The sequence below is a fragment of the Trachemys scripta genome, chromosome 21 (assembly GCF_013100865.1).
Source record: "Trachemys scripta elegans isolate TJP31775 chromosome 21, CAS_Tse_1.0, whole genome shotgun sequence".
Classification (NCBI taxonomy): Eukaryota; Metazoa; Chordata; order Testudines; family Emydidae; genus Trachemys; species Trachemys scripta.
In genome coordinates, this window is record NC_048318.1 from 207,212 (window position 1) to 231,495 (window position 24,284).

The following is a 24,284-nucleotide window of genomic DNA, read 5'->3' on the forward strand; positions in this document are numbered from 1 at the left end:
CATTTGATACTGCTGGATACTGATCAGATCCAGCAGCTCTGCAGTGCTCCAAGCAGGATAGTGTTTGCAACGTGGAGCCCCAATAGTCAGCTGGGAGGATATGATGTGAGCGCTCTATGCTGAGCAAACAGGAAGGGGAATTTCAAAAATTCCAGGGCCTTTAAAGGGGGAGGGGCGGAAGGTGTTTACCTGGCTGCAGGGCAGCGGAGTTGAAACTCTTGACCAGAGGGGTCAGGATAGGCATTGTGAGATGCCTTCCAGAGCCCAATCACAACACCAAAATCAAGCACAGGGTCTACACTAGCACATCGGTGACAAAACATTTGCATAAAACCCCTTACAACTCTCATAGAAGTGGTTTTATTATGTTGCTGAAACTGAGGTGTTCCATCGCCAAAAGGGGCTTTGCAGTGTGTACACCTCTCTAGACAAGGCCTTAGGTGCAGCATGGGAGAATGTTTGTTTGTTTTCTGGCCAACAGAGGTCTGAGTTTTATTGCCTTAAAATTTCAGTAAAAAAATTCAGACCCAAGCAGTGTGTACTGGGGAGATTGGTGGGGGTTTCTTTGGTTTTGTTTTTCTCATTTTAAATCACCTTGATCATTTTGATGGGGAAAATGTTTGTACAAAGCCAAGGAAAAGTAAGAAAAATTAAAAATGTGCACAGGAGTGAACGGGTTTCCGAGTGCCAGGGCAGGGGTGGAGATTTACATGAAGGGGGTTTAGGGAATAAATGAGAAGCTTTTGCTGCAGCACAGGGAGAGGTTTTGCAGTTTCATTTTTCCCAAGTGACAAGTCCCCCACATTGCCCCCTTGCTGCTGCTGCCCCAGCTCAGACCCCACTGTCACCCCTAGCTGTCACACCTCCCGCTGACAAACGCCCCTGTACATCAGAGACAAACTCTCTTAATCTGCCCCGTCTCCCAGCTAAACCTCCCACTGCAGAACCCCAGAACAACTCCCACCTAGTTGGATCTCCTGGTAACCACATCTGGCCAAGTCGCTGCCCGGGCTGTTTTCCTAGGTCCCTGTGCAGAGGAAGCAGCAAGTTTCTACCACATGAGTATCATGATATGCCCACTTGTCACAGGGGAGACTGGGGCATGATTCCTTGATGGGAAAGCTGCAATTTTGACACTAAGGGTATGTATACATTGCAATTAAAATGTGTGGCTGGCCCAGGCCAGCTGACTTGGGGTTGCAGGACTTGTCTGGAATGGTGGCTGAACAGCCAAAATATTTAAATAAATGGTATTCTATTATTGTTTAACAGTGTGATTAAAAATGTGATTAGTCATTTCTTTTTTTTAATTTCACGATTAAGTACGATTAATTTTATTTCATTGCTAAACAGTCCTAGTTTTTATATCAGGATAGTGAACTCAAGCTAGCTAACACCATGGAAAATCCTAGTGGAGTCAAGGTCCAGGTAAATTTAACCTCCATGTACCTAGTTCAAGTCACTTCTAGTTCCCCCACCTAGGGCTGATGGACATTCCTATTGGAGGGACACACACCTCCATGACATAGCACAAAGGAGTTGATGAAAAAGAGTGTGGGATTCAACCCAAGGAAAGGTAAGCTGCAAAAGGGAAAAGCAGACAACTCAGGTGGGGGAGTTGAGAGACCATGGTGAGACAAATGCTTCTTTAAAGTTCAGTATGTGGGAATTAGCAAATGGAAAACAGAATCTTTTCTTAGCCCTAGACAATGTTTTTATGGTCTTTAACTCCCTTGCAGATTCTCTGATGACAAATAAGGGCTGAGCTCTGAGGGAAGAATTCCCCACACTTGGAGCATTCGTAGGGTCTCTCTCCTGTGTGGATCCTCTGATGTCTAATAAGATGTGAGCGCCGAGTGAAAGTTTTCCCACACTGGCAGCATTCATAGGGCCGCTCCCCTTTGTGGATCCTCTGATGTCTAATAAGGTGTGAGCGCCGAGTGAAAGTTTTCCCACACTGGCAGCATTCATAGGGCCGCTCCCCTTTGTGGATTCTCTGATGTTTAATAAGGCTTGAGCACCGAGTGAAGGTTTTCCCACACTCACAACATTCATAGGGTTTCTCCCCTGTGTGGATCCTCTGATGCTGAATAAGGTTTGAGCGCTCAGTGAAGGTTTTCCTGCACGTACAGCATTCATGGGGTCTCTCCCCTTTGTGGATACTCTGATGCTGAATAAGGTGTGAGCGCCGAGTGAAAGTTTTCCCACACTGGCAGCATTCATAGGGCCGCTCCCCTTTGTGGATTCTCTGATGTTTAATAAGGGTTGAGCACCGAGTGAAGGTTTTCCCACACTCACAACATTCATAGGGTTTCTCCCCTGTGTGGATCCTCTGATGCTGAATAAGGTTTGAGCGCTCAGTGAAGGTTTTCCTGCACGTACAGCATTCATGGGGTCTCTCCCCTTTGTGGATTCTCTGATGTCTAATGAGATGAGAGCTGAGAGTGAAGGTTTTCCCACACTCACAACATTCATAGGGTTTCTCCCCCGTGTGGATTCTCTGATGTTGAATAAGGTTTGAGCGCTCAGTGAAGGTTTTCCCACACTTACAGCATCCATAGGGTTTCTCCCCTGTGTGGATCCTCTGATGATTATTAAGGGTTGAGATCCGAGCAAAGGTTTTCCCACACTCACAGCATTCATAGGGGCGTTCCCCTGTGTGGATTCTCTGATGTCTAATAAGGTGTGAGTGCCTACTGAAGTTTTTCCCACACTCAACACATGTGTTATTTCTCTCTCCCATGGGGATTCTCTGCTGGGCCGTGGTTTCCTTGAGACGTTTACGAGTTCCCCGATAATAAACAGATTGACCAACTTTCTGTGTTGGCTGGTTCCCCTGCCACCTCTCTGGAATGTGCTGACTCTCACTGGCTTTTCCCTGATCACAACTCCCGGACACACTCCCTTTGCATCTTTGCAATAATGTGCCATGTGGTTCCACTTCCTCATCATCTTCCTGCTGAGGATTCTGCTCCATGGTCTCACTCCCCAGTCTAGCACCTGCTGGGACAGAGAAAGAAAACATCAGAAACAGGAATGGAAAAGGGGAGAACAAACTGGAAGAACACCTGGAGATGGAAAAAAATATCAGGGACTGAATTTCCCCAAACTCTTCCCCAAAGGGGAGAGAGGAAAGGTCGAATTTTTCATCCAGTTCCCACCCAAATACTCAGGGAGAAGGGAGTGCAGGGAGGGAGCTACTGCCAGGAGTTAGAATGGATAGGAAGGAGGGCTGTCAATTCACTGCAGTTAAGTCAAGTGATTAACGCAAAACAAATTAACTAGATTGAAAAAAAAAGTCACGATTAATGGCAGTTTTAATCCCATGGTTAAACAATAATAGAATACCAATTGAAATGTATTATAAATATTTTTGGAAATTTTTCTACATTTTCAAATATATTGATTTTAATTACAATGCAGAATACAAACTGTACAGTGTTCACTTTATATTATTTTTTATTATATTTGAATTGTAATAAAGATCAACAAAAGAAACAGTATTTTTCAATTCACATCATACAAGTATTGTAGTACAAGCTCTTTATCATACAAGTGCACCCTATAAATGTAGAATTATATGTGTTTATTTTACCTAACTGCACTCAAAACCAAAATAATGTAAAACCTTAGGACCTAGAAGTCCACTCAGTCCTACTTCTTGTTCAGCCAACCGCTAAGACAAACAAGTTTGTTCACATTTATAGGAAATAATGCTCCCGCTGCTTATTTACAATGTCACCTGAAAGTGAGAATAGGCATTCACATGGCAGTGTTGTAACTGGCGTTGCAAGGTGTGACAAGTTGTCATCCCCAGAGTGAGTCTGGTAGCTGTGGGAATCGCTTTGCCTCTGTAACAATTAAGCTGGTCTGGTCTCTCTCACACTGCTCTGCCGGTGATTCAGCCAGCCTTTCCAGGCCCTGTAATCACCCAACATGACAGCAGGTGGCACCACACACTCAACTGAGCTACCTGACTACTTTACCTAAGCCACTCAAGGACAGACAGAAAACAACAGCCAATTTCCCAGCTCTCCAGAGTTGGACACTTGATGGAGTATAAACCCAGTATTATACTGTCTTGCACTGCACAGGGATCAGTACAATGCAAACTCATCAATATAGGTCACTGTCCCCTCAATGTGGGAAAGATATGCAACAGCCTTTGTTTACAGAGCTGAGATTTTTCCAGACACTTCACTTAAAATACATTGGGTAAGGTAAGACATAAAACAAGTTTATTCACTACAGAAAGATAGATTTTAAGTAACTACGTGTGACAGCAGACAGATCAAAGCAGATTAAACAAAAATGCAAACTAAGCCTAATGTACCAGATAGATAGGATACGAATTACCAATTTCTCACCCTGACTGATGACACAAGCAGGCTTACAGATTCTTAAGGCACAGACTGCAATTGCTGTGCAGCATGGGTTCTCCCTTCCCCATTTCAAGTCCTTCATCTTTCAGAGCTTTTTTCAGGTGTTGAGTTGTGGGAGAGTGAACACCAGTCATAATGTCACTCCCTACCTTATATAGTCACTTCATATGGCAGGAACCCTTTGTTTCAAGCTAAATTCCCAGCCCAGTTTGTGGAAAAATACAGGTACCAAAATGAAGTTCGACTGTCCTGTGGTCTGGTCACATGCCCTTTGCATGCCTTGCTGAGTCATAGCGGCCATTACTCATAGGCTGGCTGAAACATTCACAGGAAGGCTAAGCTATTCCATGGTCCATCGTCTTTGCTGATGGGCCACCAACACTGACTAGCTTCTTCACTGTTGTACCTGAAAGGCTAGTTGTGGATGTTACCCAGAGTAAGCCCATTTGAAATACAGATACATAGTCAGAATTCATAACTCCAAATACAAAATTGATACATGCATACAAATACGATATTCATATTCAGAAAACCGTAACTTTTCCATAGACACTTCACAAGACACATCTTGTATCAGATGCATCATAATTATGTCACAATCATATCATAATTATACCACTATGATGAATATGGGGTGCAGTGTCACACAAGGTATTTACACACCAGAGATGCAAAACATTCATATGCCCCTTCAGGTTTTGACTTTTTATCTTTTTTACCATGCAAATATTTATAATAAAAAATAATATAAAGTAAGCAACTGTACATTTTGTATTCTGTGTTATCATTGAAATCAAAAAGTAGGAAAATGTAGAAAAACATCCAAAATATTTATAATAAATTTAAATTAGTATTCTATTATTGTTTAAGTGTGATTAAAACTGAATTAATAACAACTTTTTTTGAATCCCGCAATTTATTGCAATTATTTTTTTAATTGTTTGAAAGCCCAAGTAGGAAGTCATAAGCAATATCTGGCCTAAGGATATGACATTTGCTGGGGACAATCCTGAACCTAGAGAGCTCACAAGGTCTTTGCTGGGAATCCCAGCAGTTTCCTTCAGGCACTAACAGTTTAACGACTCCTCACCTGTGAAGATGCCTCTCAGGATCTCGCTTTCCTCTGAGCCCTGGAGATCTGGGGCCCATGGTTCTTCCCCTTGTTTCAGCTGGGAGGTGACATCAGGTTTGGAAACTGGAAACCCTGCTCAGGGGAAAGAAGACAAGTGAGATCAGATAATTAATGGGACTTATGTCACACACACAAAAACTTCTGTTATTTCAACCCCAGCCCATTTTAAATCAGTAAAATCTTGGAGCCAGCTCCCCAGATGCTCAAAGGTGCAGGACACTCTTCTAATGAGGGATGTAACTGATCCCATGTATACTGAGAACACACACAGCCAGACATTCATGATCAAAGGGACTTCTAAAACCCAGAGCAGCTAATTCCATGTCCCAGAAAGGGAAGACTCAAGACAGAGGGGAAGTCCCCTAGACCGGCTTCTTACTGACAGAGGCAGGCCCACACGAGGCCTGACAGGTGAGGGAGGGGGCACTCAAAGAGACGAGGAAGGGCACAGAGAGGCAGCTTGCCCTGCCAATCACTATGACCCCCACACTCTTTCCTCCAGCTGCTCTCACCCTTCAATACCTCTTGGGACCCGAGGAGAAACCACTACTTGTGTTCTCTCCTCCCCTCTCACTGCCCATAGCACTCCTTGCTATCAGTTCTCCCAAATTTCTTGCTCCCCAACCGCTTCCACCCATCAGCCCAATGTCTCAATTGTTCCTTGGTCCTGATTCCCAAGAGCTGCTGCCAGAAATGTGTCCCTTTGCTCCCTCCCATTGCTAGCATCCCTATTTCCTGGGGCACCCGCTACCCAACACCCATGCTCCCTTTTCTCTAACTAGCACCAACCCTTCCAGATCCTTGTGTTTTAATTCTTCCAACCCTCCACAGCATCCTAACTCCTTATAGCAGCTGTTCCATGGCATCCTAACCCCTTACCACTGCGCTCAGCCCTACAGGCTCACAGGAGTGCTTTGCCCCAAACCTTCCCATATCCGGCTTTCTAACACCTTCCCTCTCACTGCCCAGAACCTCCCCATTATTATTTTATTATTTCTATTACTGTAGTGCCTAGTAGCGCTAGTCATGGACCAGGATCCCACTCTGATGGACATTCTATAAACAGAGAACAAAAAACTGTCTCTGCCCCAAAGATCTGACAATCTAGGAATAAAACAAGGGACAGATGGATACACACAGACACCGATGGCAATTTCCTGGACCATATTTATCAAATTAAGTCAAATCTTACTGAATAAATTTCAGTATCTTAGGAGTTATATAGAGATATACCTATCTCATAGAGCTGGAAAGGACCTTGAAAGGTCATTAAGTCCAGCCCCCCATGCCTTCACTAGCAGGACCAAGTACTGATTTTGCCCCAGATCCCTAAGTGGCCCCCTCAAGGATTAGAACTCACAACCCTGGGTTTAGCAGGCCAATGCTCAAACCACTGAGCTAAAAATATGTGTGCGCACTTATTACTGTGGGATGGGCTATAATATCTCCAGGCAGAAGACCTGGCTAACATAAACCCTAGGAAGTGTTATGAGCTTCAAAGGACCCTTTGAAATAATGTTCTAGACAAGTTAAGTGGGATACCTAGGAAATCCTTGAGAGGAGGGAAAGGCAACTTCTCACCTCCACATCAAACCTATGAAAGCTGCACCCTCAGGAAGACGAGTCCAGAGGCCAAAACTGGAGAAAAGGGTGACTTACAAATGCATGGGCATGCTTGTTCTAAGCTAACAACTGGTACCTTGTGACCACATAAAACTCTTGGTGAGGTTTGAAGGTCTGTTCACCTGCCTGAGCCATTGATGGGGTTTGGGTGATCTCTGGTAAGCTTTATTAGCATGTGTATAGGTTCTTTTATTGTTTTTAATATGTTATCTCTGTAATGCCTTTGCCTTGAGAATCATTGTTTGCTGGGAAAGGGCTGTATCATAACTTAACTAGGGGTAGTTACGCTGTTCATAGCCTCTGAGGAAGGAAGGCAAAGCAGGCCCGCTGAGGAAGAGGATCTGCATTAGTGGGGAATTCACACTGTAGGCAGGGAGCAGTGCAGCCTAGAGATACAACAGTTACTAGGCAGAGAGATGTGGGTTTCTACCCAAGAGAGGTGCCAGCTGGGCAGCCTGAAAGTGGGTGCCCTTGCTGGACCACAGAGGGGGAATATAGGTGCAATGGCCCTGAATAGTGACAGCGAGAGAACAAGGAAACAATAAGACATTTGTCATCCTGATAGTGATCTCAGCTCTCAACTTGCCTAACCATTGTCATGTGTTCCTAGGCTTCATAGAACAAGGGAGTTGGACGGAGGCATGGGAAGGAGGATAAACAGGTAGGCCGGGGGATGTTTATGAGGAGTTCCTCCAAAGAGCAAGGAGTAGCATGGGAGAAAGCCCAGAACCACAGAAATGTAAGGGTGGAAGGGAGCTCAAGAAGTCATCCAGTCCAGCCCCCTGGTCTATGACAGTATTGCTTCGGATTTGAGGGGTGCATGTACTCCAGAACATGATCAAGCCAATTGCAAACATATTACGTACATTCAGCCACCCTGAAGTAATGAAATAGAACACCACATACCCTTTCTCCCCGACGGGTTAGCAACTGGCCACTATGAATCTGCTGTTAATGACTCAATACCATTCCAGATGTTAGGTAAATATCTGGGATTGGGATATTCTAAACCTATTGCTTATGTCTGTGTGTCCTTAAATCTAATAAACTGCAGTGTTAGACAAGAGCATGCTTACTTGCATTTAATTCTTGATCAGACAGAATTGCTGTGTTCCTATTGATTTATTACTGACACCATGTAGAGTGAAATAGTTAAGTGGCCCCTGCTATGGGTTCTGAAAAGCCTGGATAACAACAGGACCAAGTATACCTAGACCATCCCTCACAGATGTTTGTCTAACCTGCTTTTTAAAACTTTCAGTGATGGGGAATCCACAACTTCAATTGGAAGCCTACTCCACAGCACAACTATCCTTATAGACTGAAGCTTTTTCCTAATGTCTAACCTAAATCTCCATTGATGTACAGTAAACTCATTAAGGACCTGGCTGAAGAGACAGGAGAAGTAGTAATGGGTTTGAATTGCAGCAAGGGAGATTTAGGCTAGACATTAGTAAAAACTTCCTAAGTGTAAAAGTATTTAAGCAGTGGAACAAATTACACTGCTCTACAGCCAAAATGCTTCTGAAATAAATGTAGTCAAATTTTACTAATTCTGGGTCACTGCGAACAAAAATGATGCTTAAAATTGTTGATTGGCTCTAGTTTTCAAGATATGCTATTGGGTCAGTATATATGACCCTTGACTTGGGAATGGCAGAGGATAAGTGAGTTATAAAGGGAAGGGATCTCCATTTAAACAAGAAATGACTAAAATACATCTTTGACTGGATCTATGAATAAATCTATGACTGGGTTTGGACAGTACTTGCTTTTTAGGCAAAACAATGAATGATGCAATCTGAAGCTGGTATTGCGTCATACATGATATGAATTGCATCATGTTATTCCTAGAAGTCATGGATGATGCAATCATAACGAAGCTTACATCACTCTGCTGAACATATCAGCTCTAGAAATCATACAGTGTCATGCTCTCTTATTTGTCAGTGTTTGATTTTGCAAATGGACACATTTCTGTTTAGCCAAAGTGAGCAGAGATGCCTCGTACTTGTGTGAACAGTGCAGATAACTTCTGCTATGTTTGTGGTGAAGTGACTTTTGCATCACAAAAGCGCAGTATAACCACTATGGTTAAGAAAGCCTATCACCTTTATTTTGGCTGCAAAACTGGAGATCAGAACAAGAGGTGGGCCCCACACATATGCTGCAACACCTGTGCAACAAATCTTTGCCAGTGGTTGAACAGGAAAAGGAAATCTATGCCTTTTGCAGTGCCAATGATTTGGAGACAGTCAACAGATCTTACCAACAATTGTTACTTCTGCATGGTGCCTCCAGTTGGGAAAGGTGTGTCAAAGAAGAAAAAGTGGACTGTGCATTATCCAAACATTCCATCAGCTATACGCCCAGTACCCCACAGAGAAGGACTGCCGGTTCCTGATGCACCAGAACCATTCTCACTTGAGTCAGACGAGGAAGAGGAAGAGGATGAAACTTCTGGTCCTGAACCATCAATGTCACAGGACCCACATTTTCTCCCATCCTCCTCCTCTGAACCATACCTCATAACACCAGGTGAACTGAATGACCTTGTCAGGGATTTGGAACTACCCAAGAGTAAGGCAGAGCTGTTGGGCTCCAGACTACAGCAGTGGAATCTCCTGGCAGGTGATGTTAGGGTTTCCATGTTCCGTGACCGTCAAAAGGATCTTGTCCCATTCTTCTTCGTGGAAGGTGATCTTGTAGCCTGCAACAACATCGATGGTGTGATGGTAGCCCTCAACATTGTTCACGATCCAGATGAGTGGAGACTGTTCATTGATTCATCGAAGATGAGTCTTAAAGCTGTTTTACTGCATAATGGCAATGTTTTGCCATCAATTCCAGTTGGTCATGCAGTCCATATGAAGGAAAACTATGACAACATGAAACAGCTTTTGAGGTGCATAAACTATGACCAACATCAGTGGCAGCTTTGTGGTGATTTGAAGGTTGTTGCTCTCTTGCTTGGTCTGCAGGCTGGATACACAAAGTACTGCTGTTTTCTCTGCAAATGGGATAGTCATGCAAGAGATTCCCACTACATCAAGAAAGATTGGCCACTCGGACAGTCATTGGAGCCTGGGAGGAAAAGTGTTCAGCATCCACCACTTGTTGAATTAAGGAAGGTTTTGTTACCACCCTTACACATCAAGCTGAGTCTGATGAAGAACTTTGTCAAGGCCATTGACAAAACACAAGCAGCTTTCAAGTACCTCCGTGGAAAATTTCCAAGGTTAAGTGAAGCTAAGTTAAAGGAAGGTGTCTTCGTTGGTCCTCAGATTCGTGAACTTCTTCAAGATGATGCATTTGACCATGCACTGCATGGCAAGGAAAAGACGGCATGGAAAGCCTTCCAGTTAGTGGCAATAAATTTTCTCGGAAACAACAAGGCAGACAACTACAGGTTGTTGGTGGAAAACCTCCTCAAGGCATACAAAAGCCTTGGTTGCAACATGTCACTAAAGATACATTTTTTGCACTCTCATCTAGATTTTTTTCCACCGAACTGTGGAGCAGTGAGCGACTAGCACGGCGAGCGATTTCACCAGGACATTGCAACAATGGAGAAACGCTATCAGTGCAAATGGAGCCCATCAATGCTTGCAGACTATTGCTGGACAGTGACAAGAGATGCTCCATTTAATGAATACAAGAGACAAGCCAAGAAGCGCCGAGTAGACACTGAATAGGACTAAACTATGTACATAATAGTTTTTTGCCTTTTGTTTCATAATAAATTTTATTTATATAACCCTTTTGCTGATTTTTAAAGTGTTACATAAACAGGACAGGTGAAATATTATCATGTAAAGCAACCATAAACACATGAAAAGACCTAGGTTTACAATTTATGATTAAAACTCTATCTACACAATATACATAGACATAAAATGTAAAAACTTAAATATCTTAGAAACAGTAGCTGGTTGTTTTAATTGTCATATTTGAATTCAGCACATCAAAATACATAATAAATAGTACATTTTATCTCTGAAGCAGACGACTTCTGAAAAACTGTAGACCAGTGTTACCTAGGCTGGTTGTGGAATCTCTGTCATTGGAGGTTTTTAAGAACAGGTTGGAAAAACTCTTGTAGGGGATGGTCTAGATAATACTTAGTCCTTCCTCAGCACAGAGGAATGAACTAGATGACCTTCAAGGTCTCTTCCAGTCCCTCATTACTATTAGGGCTGTTGATTAATCATAGTTAACTCACGCGATTAATTCAAAAAAATTGTGTCTAAAATTATCACAATCAGTTTTAATCACACTGTTAAAGAATAGAATACCAACTGAAATTTGTTAAATATTTTTCTATGTTTTTCCGCATTTTTAAATATATTGATTTCAATTACAACACAGAATTCAAAGTGTACAGTGCTCACTTTATATCATTATTTTTTATTACAAATGTTTGCACTGAAAAAAGGATAAACAAAAGAAATAATATTTTTAATTCACCTCAGACAAGTACAGTAGTGCAATCTCTTCATCGCGAAAATGCAATTTACAAATAAAGATTTTATTATATAACTGCACTCAAAAACAAAACAATGTAAAACTTTGGAGCCTACAAGTCCACTCAGTCCTACATCTTGTTCAGCCAATTGCTAAGACAAACAAGTTTACATTGTTACATTTACGTGAGATATTACTGCTGGCTTCTTATTTACAATGTCACCTGAAAGTGAGAACAGGCATTTTTGTAGCTGGCATTGCAAGGTATTTACGTGCCAGATATGCTAAATATTCGCATGCCCTTTCATGCTTCGACTATCATTCCAGAGGACATGCTTCCATGCTGATGATGTTCATTAAAAAAATAATACATTAATTGTGACTGAACTTCTCGGGGGAGAATTGTATGTGTTCTGCTCTGTTTTACCTGCATTCTGCCATATATTTCATGTTATAGCAGTCTTGGATTATGACCCAACATATGTAGTTAATTTTAACAACACTTTCACTGCAGATCTGACAAAACACAAAGACGGTACTGTGAGAGGGTCACGCCAAATGGCTACAGGAGAGTGATAGAAGGTAGACACATTAGCCCCAGATTAAGCAGGTCCCTTTTCCCTAAGTAAGATAATGGGCTGTTCCAGAACAATGAGGAAGTTGCTAGAATCAATTAGGATAGACAAGCTAATCAAGGCACCTGGTTTAAAAAGGACCTCACTTCAGTTAGTGAGGTGCGTGGAAGGAGCTGGGAGCAAGAGGCGTACAAGTAGCTGAGAGTGGGAAGGCATACTGCTGGAGGGCAGAGGAGTACAAGTGTCATCAGGAGGAAAGTCCTGCGGTGAGGACAAAAAAGGTGTTTGGAGGAGGCCATGGGGAAGTAGCCCAGGGAGTTGTAGCTGTCACACAGCTATTACAGGAAACACTGTAGACAGCTGCGATCCACAGGGCCCTGGGCTGGAACCCAGAGTAGAGGGCGGGCCTGAGTTCCCCCCATGCCCGCACCTCCCTATTGGATACAAGAGGAGTTGACCTGGACTGTGGGTCCCACCAGAGGGGAAGGTCCCTGGCCTATCCCCTGACCCACTAGGTGGGTCAGCAGAGACTGCGGGGATTGTTCTCCTCCCTTTCCTCATGCTGGCCAGTGATGAGGTTAGCTGAGTGAACAGCAGGTTTGAGCCACTAGCAAAAATGGCCAAACTGAGGGCTGCCGTGAATCTCTGAGGCGACCAAATCTGCCAATAAGCGCAGGACCCACCAAGGCAGAGGAGGAACTTTGTCACAGAACCAATGTGAGATTTCTAAAGATAGCTACAGCACTTGACCCAAGGTTTAAGGATCTGAAGTGCCTTCCAAAATCTGAGAGGGATGAGGTGTGGAGCATGCTTTCAGAAGTCTTAAAAGAGCAACACTCCAATGTGGAAACTACAGAACCCAAACCACCAAAAAAGAAAATCAACCTTCTTCTGGGGGCATCTGACTCACATGATGAAAATGAACATGCGTCAGTCCGCACTGCTTTGGATAGTTATTGAGCAGAACCCGTCATCAGCATGGATGCATGTCCTCTGGAATGGCAGCCGAAGCATGAAGGGACATATGAATCTTCAGTGCATCTGGCATGTAAATATGTTGCAATGCTGGCTACAATAGTGCCATGCAAATGCCTGTTCTCACTGTCAGGTGACAATGTAAGCAAGAAGCAAATGTAAAACTTGTTTGAGCGATTGGCTGAACAAGAAGTAGGACTGAGTGGACTTGTAGGCACTAAAGTTTTACACTGTTCTGTTTGGCATGCAGTTATTTTTTGCACATAGTTCTACATTTGTAAGTTCAACTTTTATGATGAAGATATTGCACTACAGTCAACTATTAGGTGAATTGAAAAATACTATTTTTTTTTTACAGTGCAAATATTTGTAATAAAAAATGAATATAAAGGGAGCACTTTACACTTTATTCTGTGTTGTAATTGAAATCAATATATTTGAAAATGTAGAAAACATCCAAAAATATTTAAATAAATGGTATTCTATTATTGTTTAACAGCGCGATTAATCATGCAATTAATTGCCATTATTTTTTTTAATCGCATTTAATTTTTTTAATTGCTTGACAGACCTAATTACTATGATTACTTATTCTACTAACTTCAGTGGACAAAGAGATCAATTGACCACCGTACTCTTAAGAATTGCCATTAACATATATGAAGACTATTTTCAGTTCCCTCCTCAGTCTTCTTTCCTCAACATGCCAGTTTTTTTTAACCTTTCCATTTGTGTAAGGTTCTCTAATCCTTTCATCATTTTTGTTGCTCTCCTTTGGATTATCTTGAATTTCTCCATATCATTCCTAAAGTATGGCACAAAGAAATGGACATAGTACTCCAGCTGAGGCCTCACCAGTGCTGAGTAGAGCGGGACAATTACAGTGCCTTATAGATCAAATTACTATTAGTAGCCCCAGAACACTATCCTTTTGTGCAGTTGTGTCATATTGTTGACTCATATTCAGTTTGTGATCCACTATATGCCCTACATTCTTTTCAGCAGTACTGCCACTTAGCCAATTATTCCCCATTTTGTAGTTGTGCATTCGATTTTTCCTTCCGAAGTGAATCACTTCTCATTTGCCTTTATTGAAATTAATCTTGTTCATTCAGACCAATTCTCCAATTCGTAAACGTAATTTTGAATTCTAATCTTGTCCACCAATGTGCTTGCAACCCCTCTCAGCTTGGTGTCATATGCAAACTTTAGAAGCATACTCTAAACTCCAATATCCAAGTCAGTAACGAAAACATTGAATAGTACTGGACACAGAACTTATCCTTGTGGGACCCCACAAGATACACCCTCTAAGCTGGACAGTAAACCATTGATAACTACTCTTTCAGTACAGTCTTTAAACTAGTTGTGATCTATCTTAGCTACCCAGATCATATTTTTCTAGTTTGCTTACGAGAATATCACAGGGGGCTATGTCAAAACCTTACTAAAATCAAGATATAGCAAATCTACTACTTCCCCACAGACACACAAAGCACAACCACTAATTGAAACATATAAGTAATGTAATAGGCACTCCACAAAAGTGTAACAGACAACCTTTTTGGGCACATTATTACAGGGAATCTGAAATACGACTTGAAATATATGTGGTAGGTCTGTATGAGGGAAGGTGCAGGGCACTTATATTGCACAGTGGGCAGTGGGGCAAATGGAGCACCAACACATTTCATCTTTATGCCTGCCCCTATCAGGAAATGTGCCACCATATGTCCTATGCTTTTCTCAGGATACCTGGGCAGGAGGATCCCAAAGAAAAAAGGAAAAAAGGGGTTTTATTTGCCTGTTTGAATTTTGAAGTCGTTAACATAGAATTGTGCCTTATATCTTTATTGACATATGTGAACAAGGAACAAAGATACTATGTGTTGCTTCTGCCTACAGCCACATAAGGTTTTTTAGTATAACGAGAAACGGTAAGAAATAGAGTTAGTGTTGCTAGATATGGTGGGAATTTGATATGCGAGTGTATAATTGACGGCTGCCCAACTCCTCTCCCATGACAAGGTCAAGCAACCAGTTGGGAGGGGCAAGAGGATGGGCGGGGGGACGGGAAGGACTATAAGACACACAAAAAGCCAAAGAAAAGGTAACCCTGGCCGGTACATAACCTCACTCCCTACCCCTCCCATGGGATACAAAAGAGGTGGTACCAAAGCCCTCAGACTCAAGATCCTTCAAAATGGAACTTGACCATAGATGGCCAGGGGTGGTGCCAAGGGCGTGCACTAGGGCTATAATTAAGCCTACTAAGAAGGAGGGGGGTAGGAAGGGGAAGGAAAAGCTCTGCTGGTGTACAGAACTAGATTATGCTGCTTTTTAACCCCAATAAACATTGCATTGCCTGCACTTTGGACTCTGGCCTTCTGTTTTCTATCTGCATGACAAGAACCAAGGGGGGTGGGGTGGAGGAGAGCCCTAGCATAACCCATTCAAAGAACAAAGTTAGGATGGCTTGGCATGATTTGTTCTTGACAAATCCATGCTGGCTATAACTTTTGACACTATTATTCTCTAGGTGCTTACAAATGGATTGGTTAATAATATGTTTCAGTAGCTTTCCAGGTATTGAAGTAGGAGTTGACTGGTCTTGACTGCACTAAGTCCTTTTTGTTCCTGTTTTTAAAGATACATACTAAAGATACATGTCCTTCTCCGGGCTTCTGGGACCTCATCCCTTCCCCAGGAGTACTTAGAGATAATTGCTAATGGTTCCAAGATTGCTTCAGCTGGTTTCTTAAGGATCCTAAGATGAATTTAATCAGGCCCTACTGACTTGAATACATTCAACTTATCTAAATATTTCTTTAACCTGTTCTTTCCCTATTTTGGCTGGTCTTCCTTCCCCTTCACTTTTAATATTGTGTTAAGTATCTGGTCAAAATTTACCCTTTTAGTAAAGACTGGAGTAAAATAGGCATTAAATAACTTATGACATCAAGAAAGCTCAGGTATTAGTTTTTGCTCCCTCCTACGTAGAGGAACTACACCTTCCTTTGTCTTTCTCTAGCTCCTAATGTATTTATAGAATCTTTTCTTATAGCCTTTCTGTGCTTGCTAGGTGTAACTCATTTGTGCCTTAGTCTTTCTGATTTTCTCACTACTTACTTGTGCTCTCCTTCTATATTCCTCCACTGCATTTTGTCCAGGTTTCCACTTTTTGTAGGATTCCATTTTGATTTTCAAGTCATTAAAGAGCTACTGTGGTGCTATCTTGGCCTCTTATTTCTTCCTTTCTTTCCCTCACATCAGGTTAGTTTGCAGTTATGACTTTGATATTGCATCCTTGACAAACTGCCAGGCTCCTGAAGACATTTTTCCCTTAGATTTTCTTCCCATAAGATTGTACCTACCAGTTCTCTTAATTTGTTGAGGTCTGCTTTTTAGAAGTCCTTATTCTGCTGCTCTCACTCCTTTCTTTCCTTAGAATAAAAAAACTGTCATTTCATGTTCACTTTCACCCAAATTGCCTTCCATCTTCAGATTTCCTGCCAATTCCTCCCTTCTTGCCATACAGAAGTCTGAAATAGCTGTCCCCATGGTTACTTCTGCCACACTCTTGAACAAAAAGGTTGTTTCCAGTACACTCCAAGAACTTACTGGACATTTTGTGTTTTGCTGTATTACTTTTCCAACAGATATTGGGGTAGTTTAAGTCCCGTATGACTACCCCAGGTCTTGTGTTTTGGATATTTCTATCACTTGCTTTAGAAATGCCTCATCCACCTTCTCATCCTGATTTCATTATCTATAGTAGACCCCGACAATGAGGTCACCCCTATTTTTTATTCCTGTTATCTTTACCTAGAAAACCTCAGCTGGTCTGCTTCTCACCCTTTTCTGGACCTGAGAACAAGTGTATATATTTTTAACATATAATGCAGCACCTCCTCCCTTTTTACCCTGCTTCTGCTTTCCTGAATAAGCTAGTCTCCTCTATACCAGTGGCTCTCAAGCTTTCCAGATTACTGTACCCCTGTGACAGGGTGTACATACCCCACACTAGTCAGGAAAGGATTAATCCCACATTATGGGCAGAGGAAGTCCTGCCCCTCAGACCATGCTGGGCATGCACCAACTGCTGTGCTAGTATAAAGGACAGCAGTCCAGCTCAGTCAGCACTGACTGCCAAGGAGGAAGGACACCTGGTGGAGGCTCCAGCCCAGGAGCTGTTCCAGCCCTTTTCTGCAGGAGCCAGAGATCCTGAGGCACAGACCAGAGACCTGCTGCCTATAGCTGAACATCTGGAGTCGAAGTCCCAGGGAGTTACTTGTGCTGAAGAGTCCACAGACCCCAACATCAAATGAACTGCAGCTTTAGCAAACACAGCAGGAAGTGATCCATGGAGGTAGAGTGAGTGGTATCTCCCACCCATGTAAGGTCAGCGTGTTGCGATTGGATTCCACACTGACCCAGTGGCAGACCACGCAGACCCAGGGGAGTTGGGTGGGCCCAGGTCCCCCTATCATGGCTGCCAGTGCAAGTCTGTGGATTCAGGCTGAGAGGATGTCTCCCAGTAGCAGTGCAGTCATAACCATAATGTGCTACTTGCCTTTTGTAGGGTGATCCCCACAGCTCCACTTCTCTGAAACAGGCCCTGCTGGAGGCAGCACCCCTTTGTATCATGATGGCACTTCAGTCAGTCCAAATGATTTCAGACTGCTTGTATACACCATCTCTTCTGGGGTGCTGCAGCCAATAGGTATTTGCAGCAATCCAAGACAGCCTTTTCAGAACAAGACCGCATTGCTTAGGCAACTGGAACATAGGATTTACAGATCTCTTGGTTAGTTCAGTAAAGCAAAACTGAACTCTATATTCATTTTGGCAGAGTCATCTGCCCAGCTTTTCCAAAGCTTCCGCGATTTCATCTCTCTCTCTCTCTCCTTGTCTCAGTCTTTTTTCCCTGGATAGCAGCAAACTTGAAACCCAGTTGGTTTGTACCCTAGTTCCTGTGTCCCAAAAGTGCAGTGCAGTTGTGTTCCCATGTTCTGCTTCCCTTGGATCCCAGTCATTACACATTAATGCCCAGTTTGAGACTTCCATTATCCAGTGTGAATCATTCACATGTGGACTGTTCTTGATTAGCGTATCCATATAAATGGAGACAGGCCTATTGAGACACATGGCCAGCAAGAGTTAAGCAGTTCGCAGGCTAACTGACCCAGATTCAACCTTTAGAGACATGTTAGGAAAGTATGTAAATGGTATTTTGGGCCATTCCATGTTAGATGTTAGCCATGCAAACAGACAGTTCCTGTCTATTACTATAGCTATAGATTCAGAGATCAAATGGTAATATTAACATTTAGATGAATCTTGAGTGAAATAATGTCATTGTCTGTATGTCTCTTTAAAGTTTGATAAACTACCTTATGTTAATCCATGTGGTTAATTACCCATGATGTTAAGGAAATAGAAGGTTACTTCAAAGGCTTATTGTTCACCCAGGACTGTATGGTCAAGAGGCTGCCAGAAAACTGTATAAAAACTCTTGGGACCTGATACTTTCATCTCAGATCTGCTTGATGCTTTATGCAGGGGAAGTGTCAGTCATAAGACTGAGATCTCCAGTACCCTGGATATGAACATTGGACTAATTCTGAAAGAACTATTTTCAACTATAAAGCTCATCATCTCTACTATGAAACTGATCTCAGAACTGTACTCATGTCTTTGTGCATACTGATCTTTTAACCAATAATCTCTTTTCTTTTTAAATAAATTTTAGTTTACTTTATAAGAATTGGCTGTGAGTGTGTATTTGGGTAAGATCTGAAATATTCATTAACCTGGGAGGTAATGTGACTGGTCCTTTGGGATTGGTAGAATTTTCTTATGATTAAGATTTTCAGAAATCCTCATCACATTTGACTTGGGTGTCTGGGTGGAACCCCAAGGCTGGGTTGCTATAAGGGAACTGTGTTTTGGCTTCTGTGCAACCAGTAAGGTATTGTAGAAGCTGTTTTCTGCTGGTTTGGTAAATCTAAGTATTGGAATATCCACCAGCTTTGGGGATTGTTTGCCCTATGCTTTGCCGTTTGCCCTAATTGAGTAACCTCAGTGTGGCCCCCCTGGGACCCTGGTCACACCTATGTTACTTAAAGAGCAATTATGTCCCCATCCCAGAAGAGGAATTAATTCCTTCACAACCAATGGCTAACAAAGCAAAGTGAGAGGGAAGCTGATCCATTAACATTTTTCATTAACATAACTACTAAATAAATCCTCATTCTCCAGAGGTCAAAGCAGAGGGCTAGGATAATGAATCATAAAAATCACAGATAGGCAAGAGTAAAATTACCTCAAGATGTCAGCTAATCAATCCTCCAGCCCTGAGGCAGGACCAAGGATACATAGACCATGGCTGACAGGTATTTGTCTAATCCGTTCTTAAAAACGTCCAGGGATTGGGATTCCACAACCTCTAGGTAACCTATCCCAGTACTTGCCTATCCTCACAGTTGGAAAGTTTTTCCTAATATCCAACCTAACAACCATGACTATAGATTAAGACAATTACTACTTCTCTTACCTCAGTACACATGAACAGTTGATCATCCTCTGTACAACAGCCCTTAACATATGAGGACTGTTATCAGGTCCTCCCATCCCCAGTCATCTTTTCTCAAGACTAAACATGACAGATTCTTTCAACCCTTCCTCACAAGTCACATTTGAGGATAGTGAGCTAGCTTTGTGGATGTTGAATTCTCAATGGATCTGAGCAGGGCATGATTGCATTTGTCAAGGGAGAGAAAAGAATGTTGCAGTAATTGAGACAGGAGACTATGAGAGCCCGGACAAGAGTCTTAGCTTTGTGGATGGATAGGAAAGGCTGTATCTTAGAGATATTATGCAGAAAGAAAATTCAAGATGTAGAAATCAGCTGCATGTGAGGCCTTAGAGCAGGGGTGGCCAACCTGAGCCTGAGAAGGAGACAGAATTTACCAATGTTCATTGCCAAAGAGCCGCAGTAATATGTCAGCAGCTCCCACTCCCTCCCCGCACCTCCTGATTAGCTGTTTCGTGGTGTGCAGGAGGCTCGAGGGGGGGAGGAGCAAGGGCACTGCAGATTCAGGGGAGGGGGCGTGAAGGGATGGAGTGGGGGCAGGGCCTGTGGCAGAGCCGGGGGTTCTCACTGCTCAACCCCTCCGTTATATTGGAAAATTGGTACCTGTGGCTCCAGCCCTAGAGTCGGTGCCTATACAAGGAGCCGCATATTAACTTCTGCCCTAGAGAAAGGCCTGTGTTGCAGCCTATGTGCAGTGCACAGACGCGAGTGACAGTAAGGATGGTGGTGGTGTCTGCAATGATACAGAAAGGGGGTCGGGGTTGGCTTGGGGGGAAAACGAAGAGTTGTGTTGTGACCAGGATCCCAGGGGAGCCAGCTGAGGTCACTCAATTAGGGTGAACTGCAAAGAATGAGGCAGGCAACCCCAAAAGCTGGTGGATATTCCAATACTTAGATTTACCAAACCAGCAGAAAACCGCTTCTACAATACCTTACTGGTTACTCAGAAGTCAACAACACAGTTCCCTTAAAGTAACCCAGCCTCAGGTCTCCACCTAGACACCCACAACAAATATGATGAGGATTACTGAAAATCTTAATCATATAAGAAAATTCTACCAATCGCAAAGGACCAGTCACATTACCTCCCAGGTTAATGAATATTCCAGATCTTACCCAAATACACGCTTACAGCCAATTCTTATTAACCAAACTAAAAAATTTTTAAAAAGAAAGAGTATAGGTTAAAAGATCAGCATACATACAGACATGAGTATAATCTTGAAATTCAGATTAATAGAGATGGTGAGCTTTGTAGTTGCAAAAAGTTCTTTTAGAAGTTTAGTCCGTAGGTTATAGTCCAATGTCCGAATATCATCTACAGGGTGATTCAGCTTAGAACTGGGATCTCAATCCCTATGTCTTTGGCTTCCCCTGCATGAAACCTCAAGCCATGATCAGGACCAAAGGGTCTTTTATACAGTTTTCTAGCACCCACTTGACCACTCAGTCCTGGGTAAACAATAGACTTTTGATGTAACCATCCTTTCCTAAACCTCACCAGTAATTGACTACATGGATTAACATAAGAAACTGCTCAATGGATAAGTAGTTATCACAAACTTCAAAGCGACATATAGACAAGGACATTATTTCACCTAAGATTCATCTAAACGTAAATATTCCCCTTTGATCTCTGAATCAATAGCTAAATACCGCGGGTCCACACGCAGCAGGCAGGCTCCCCCGTCGACTCCGCGTACTCCTCTCGCAGAGCAGGAGTACCGGCGTCAACGGTGAGCACTTCCGGGATCGATTTATCGAGTCTAGATAAGACGCAATAAATCAATTCCAGAAGATTGATTGCTTACCGCTGAACCCGGAGGTAAGTATAGACGTACCCTTAGAGACTAACAAATTTATTTAGGCATAAGCTTTCATGGGCTAGAACCCACTTCATCAGCTGTATGAAGGGGGAGGGATAGCTCAGTGGTTTGAGCATTGGCCTGCTAAACCCAGGTTTGTAAATTCAATCCTTAAGGGGGCCACTTAGGGATCTGGGGCAAAATCAGTACTTGGTCCTGCTAGTGAAGGGGGGGCTACAGCCAATGACCTTTCAGGGTCCTTCCAGTTCTACGAGATAGGTATATCTCCATATATAAGTAAGATACAGGAGCAGGTATAAATACATGAAAGGATCTCATTAGACTGACCTTTCATGTATTTATACCTGCTCCTGTATCTTTTACTTCATACATCTGATGAAGTGGGTTCTAGCCCATGAAAGCTTATGCCCAAATACATTTGTTAGTCTCTAAGATGCCACAAGGACTCCTCGGTTTGTTTGTTTGTTTTTGTTTTTTGTTTTGGCTGAGATTTCAGTTTGGAAAGAAAGACAGGTCTGGACCAGAGAGTTAGATGTGTGAGTCGCGGTAGCTGAATTTGTGTTTGTGGATGAGATTCCTAGAGATAAGGTACAGAAGAAGAGAAGTGGACCAAGGACAGAGCCTATGTAATCCCCACAGAAAGTTGGAGTGGGGATGAGGAGGATTGTCCAAGGACAAACTGAAGGAGAGATTAGAGAAGTAGGAGGAGAAGCAGGAGAGGACAAAAGATTAGATTTCAAGAAGACTACCATGGTCAGTGATGTCAAAGGCAGCTGACCGGTCAAGGAGGAAGATGGAGTACTGGCTCTGAGCTTTGCCTAGGGAAAGGTCATTAGAGACTTTTGCAAAAGCAGCCTCAGTGGAGTGCTCCAAATCTGTCTTCTGGAAACCTTCCCACCCCACCAGACCCTTCCTGCTTCCTAGAGTAACCACTCTCCAACCCCTTCACTCCCCCATCCCTCTACCCCTAGTATTCCTCACTTCCAGCTAACCCAGTTCTGCCACCCATCCCTCCCTCCACAACAGCACCACTGCTGGACCCTCCACCCCCTTTTCCCCATTCCCAGTCCCCCACTTGCCCAGCTCACACCATTACCAGTTCCCAGGAGCTCCTCTCCTCCCTGACTCCCTTCACCCTTCTCTGTCCACTGTACCCGACCATCCCTGATTCCCTCTAAATCCTCCACACCCCTCTCCCTTTCACTGCCTCTGCTCTCCGCCTCCCTGCCTTGTGGCACCCCACAAACTCCAGCTCTCCATCTTCTCCCCTCCTCATGCTTTCTGCCCTCCTTTGTGTCAAGGGCTCCTGAATGAGACTCTCACACTGTCTCCTAGTCTGCACATGATTGCAACACCCTCCAGGCATTTGGAAAGTTATCATAGCAGGCCACCAGCTCCACTAGATTTAGGGTTCAGCATTACTTTCTGTTTAAAGGCCAACTATTCTAATTTCTCTAAAATGTACATGCTTACTCACATTGCCATGAAATAAACTCATCATCATCTGGGTGCAGGACAGGATTAGTGGTCCAAAGATGACGTTAATTGCTCCAGAGATTCCTGAAATACAGCCCTTCTAACACAAGCTTTTGACAAAAATCACCTTGTTCTTATAACAGTTTCTTGCACACATCTGAGGCTCAAACTATGGTTCTGATTATCCCCTGACTAAAGTCAGTCACTTGGTATCTATCTCAGCTGGTGTACGGAGCATACTGCCTCTTTGGGAAAGTGGTATTAAATAAGTTAAAAGAACAGGAGTACTTGTGGCACCTTAGAGACCAACAAATTTATTTGAGCATAAGCTTTCGTGGGCTACAGCCCACTTCTTCGGATGCATAGAATGGAACACACGGAAGCTATTTATACATACAGAGAACATGAAAAGGTGGAAGTAGCCATACCAACTGTAAGAGGCCCATCAATTGAGATGAGCTATAGTCAGCAGGAGAAAAAAGAAATCTTTTGAAGTGATAATCGAGATGACCCATAGAAGGTGTGAGGAGAACTTAACATGGGGAAATAGATTCAATTAGTGTAATGACCCAACCATTCCCAGTCTCTGTTTAGACCTAAGTTAATTGTATCTAATTTGCATATTAATTCATATCTACCAACATGATATATGCCATCATGTGCCAGCAATGCCCCTCTGCCATTGGCCAAACCGGACAGTCTCTACGCAAAAGAATAAATGGACACAAATCTGATATCAGGAATCATAACATTCAAAAATCAGTGGGAGAACACTTCAACCTCTCTAACCACACACTGACAGACTTGAAGGTGGCAATTTTGCAACAAAAATACTTCAAAAACAGACTCCAAAGAGAGACTGCTGAACTTGAATTAATATGCAAATTAGAGGAGGGATAGCTCAGTGGTTTGAGCATTGGCCCGCTAAACCCAGGGTTGTGAGTTCAATCCTTGAGGGGGCCACTTGGGGATCTGGGGCAAAATCAGTACTTGGTCCTGCTAGTGAAGGCAGGGGGCTGGACTCGATGACCTTTCAAGGTCCCTTCCAGTTCTAGGAGATGGGATATCTCCATTAATTTCTTAAAAAAAATAATAATAATAATTACAGCCTTCACAATATCCCCTGGCAATGAGTTCCACTGTGTGAAGAAATATTTCCTTTTGGTTGCTATACATTTTCTGCCTATTACTTCCACCACATGGGGTAAATAACACTTCCTTATCCACTTTCCCCAC

At 42.9% G+C, this 24,284-nt stretch overlaps 2 protein-coding genes across 5 annotated transcripts in view; both read right to left on the minus strand.

The window, feature by feature from the left end:
* LOC117868503 (zinc finger protein 501-like) overlaps positions 1-24,284 on the minus strand; it is a 118,084-nt gene that overhangs the window by 72,583 nt on the left and 21,217 nt on the right. The window lies entirely within an intron of this gene.
* LOC117868502 (zinc finger protein 436-like) overlaps positions 1,301-24,284 on the minus strand; it is a 44,244-nt gene continuing 21,260 nt past the window's right edge. For 2 of the 4 annotated variants that reach the window (XM_034754473.1, XM_034754475.1), the window contains 2 exons: positions 5,473-5,586; positions 1,301-3,003 (listed from right to left, as the gene is read on the minus strand). In XM_034754473.1, coding sequence (XP_034610364.1) covers positions 1,703-3,003; positions 5,473-5,586 — 1,415 coding nt within the window. In that variant the 3' untranslated portion in view covers positions 1,301-1,702. Of the gene's footprint in view, positions 3,004-5,472; positions 5,587-17,607; positions 17,931-24,284 lie in introns of those variants that run through there. The other 2 variants (XM_034754474.1, XR_004643652.1) reach the window with 2 other exon arrangements.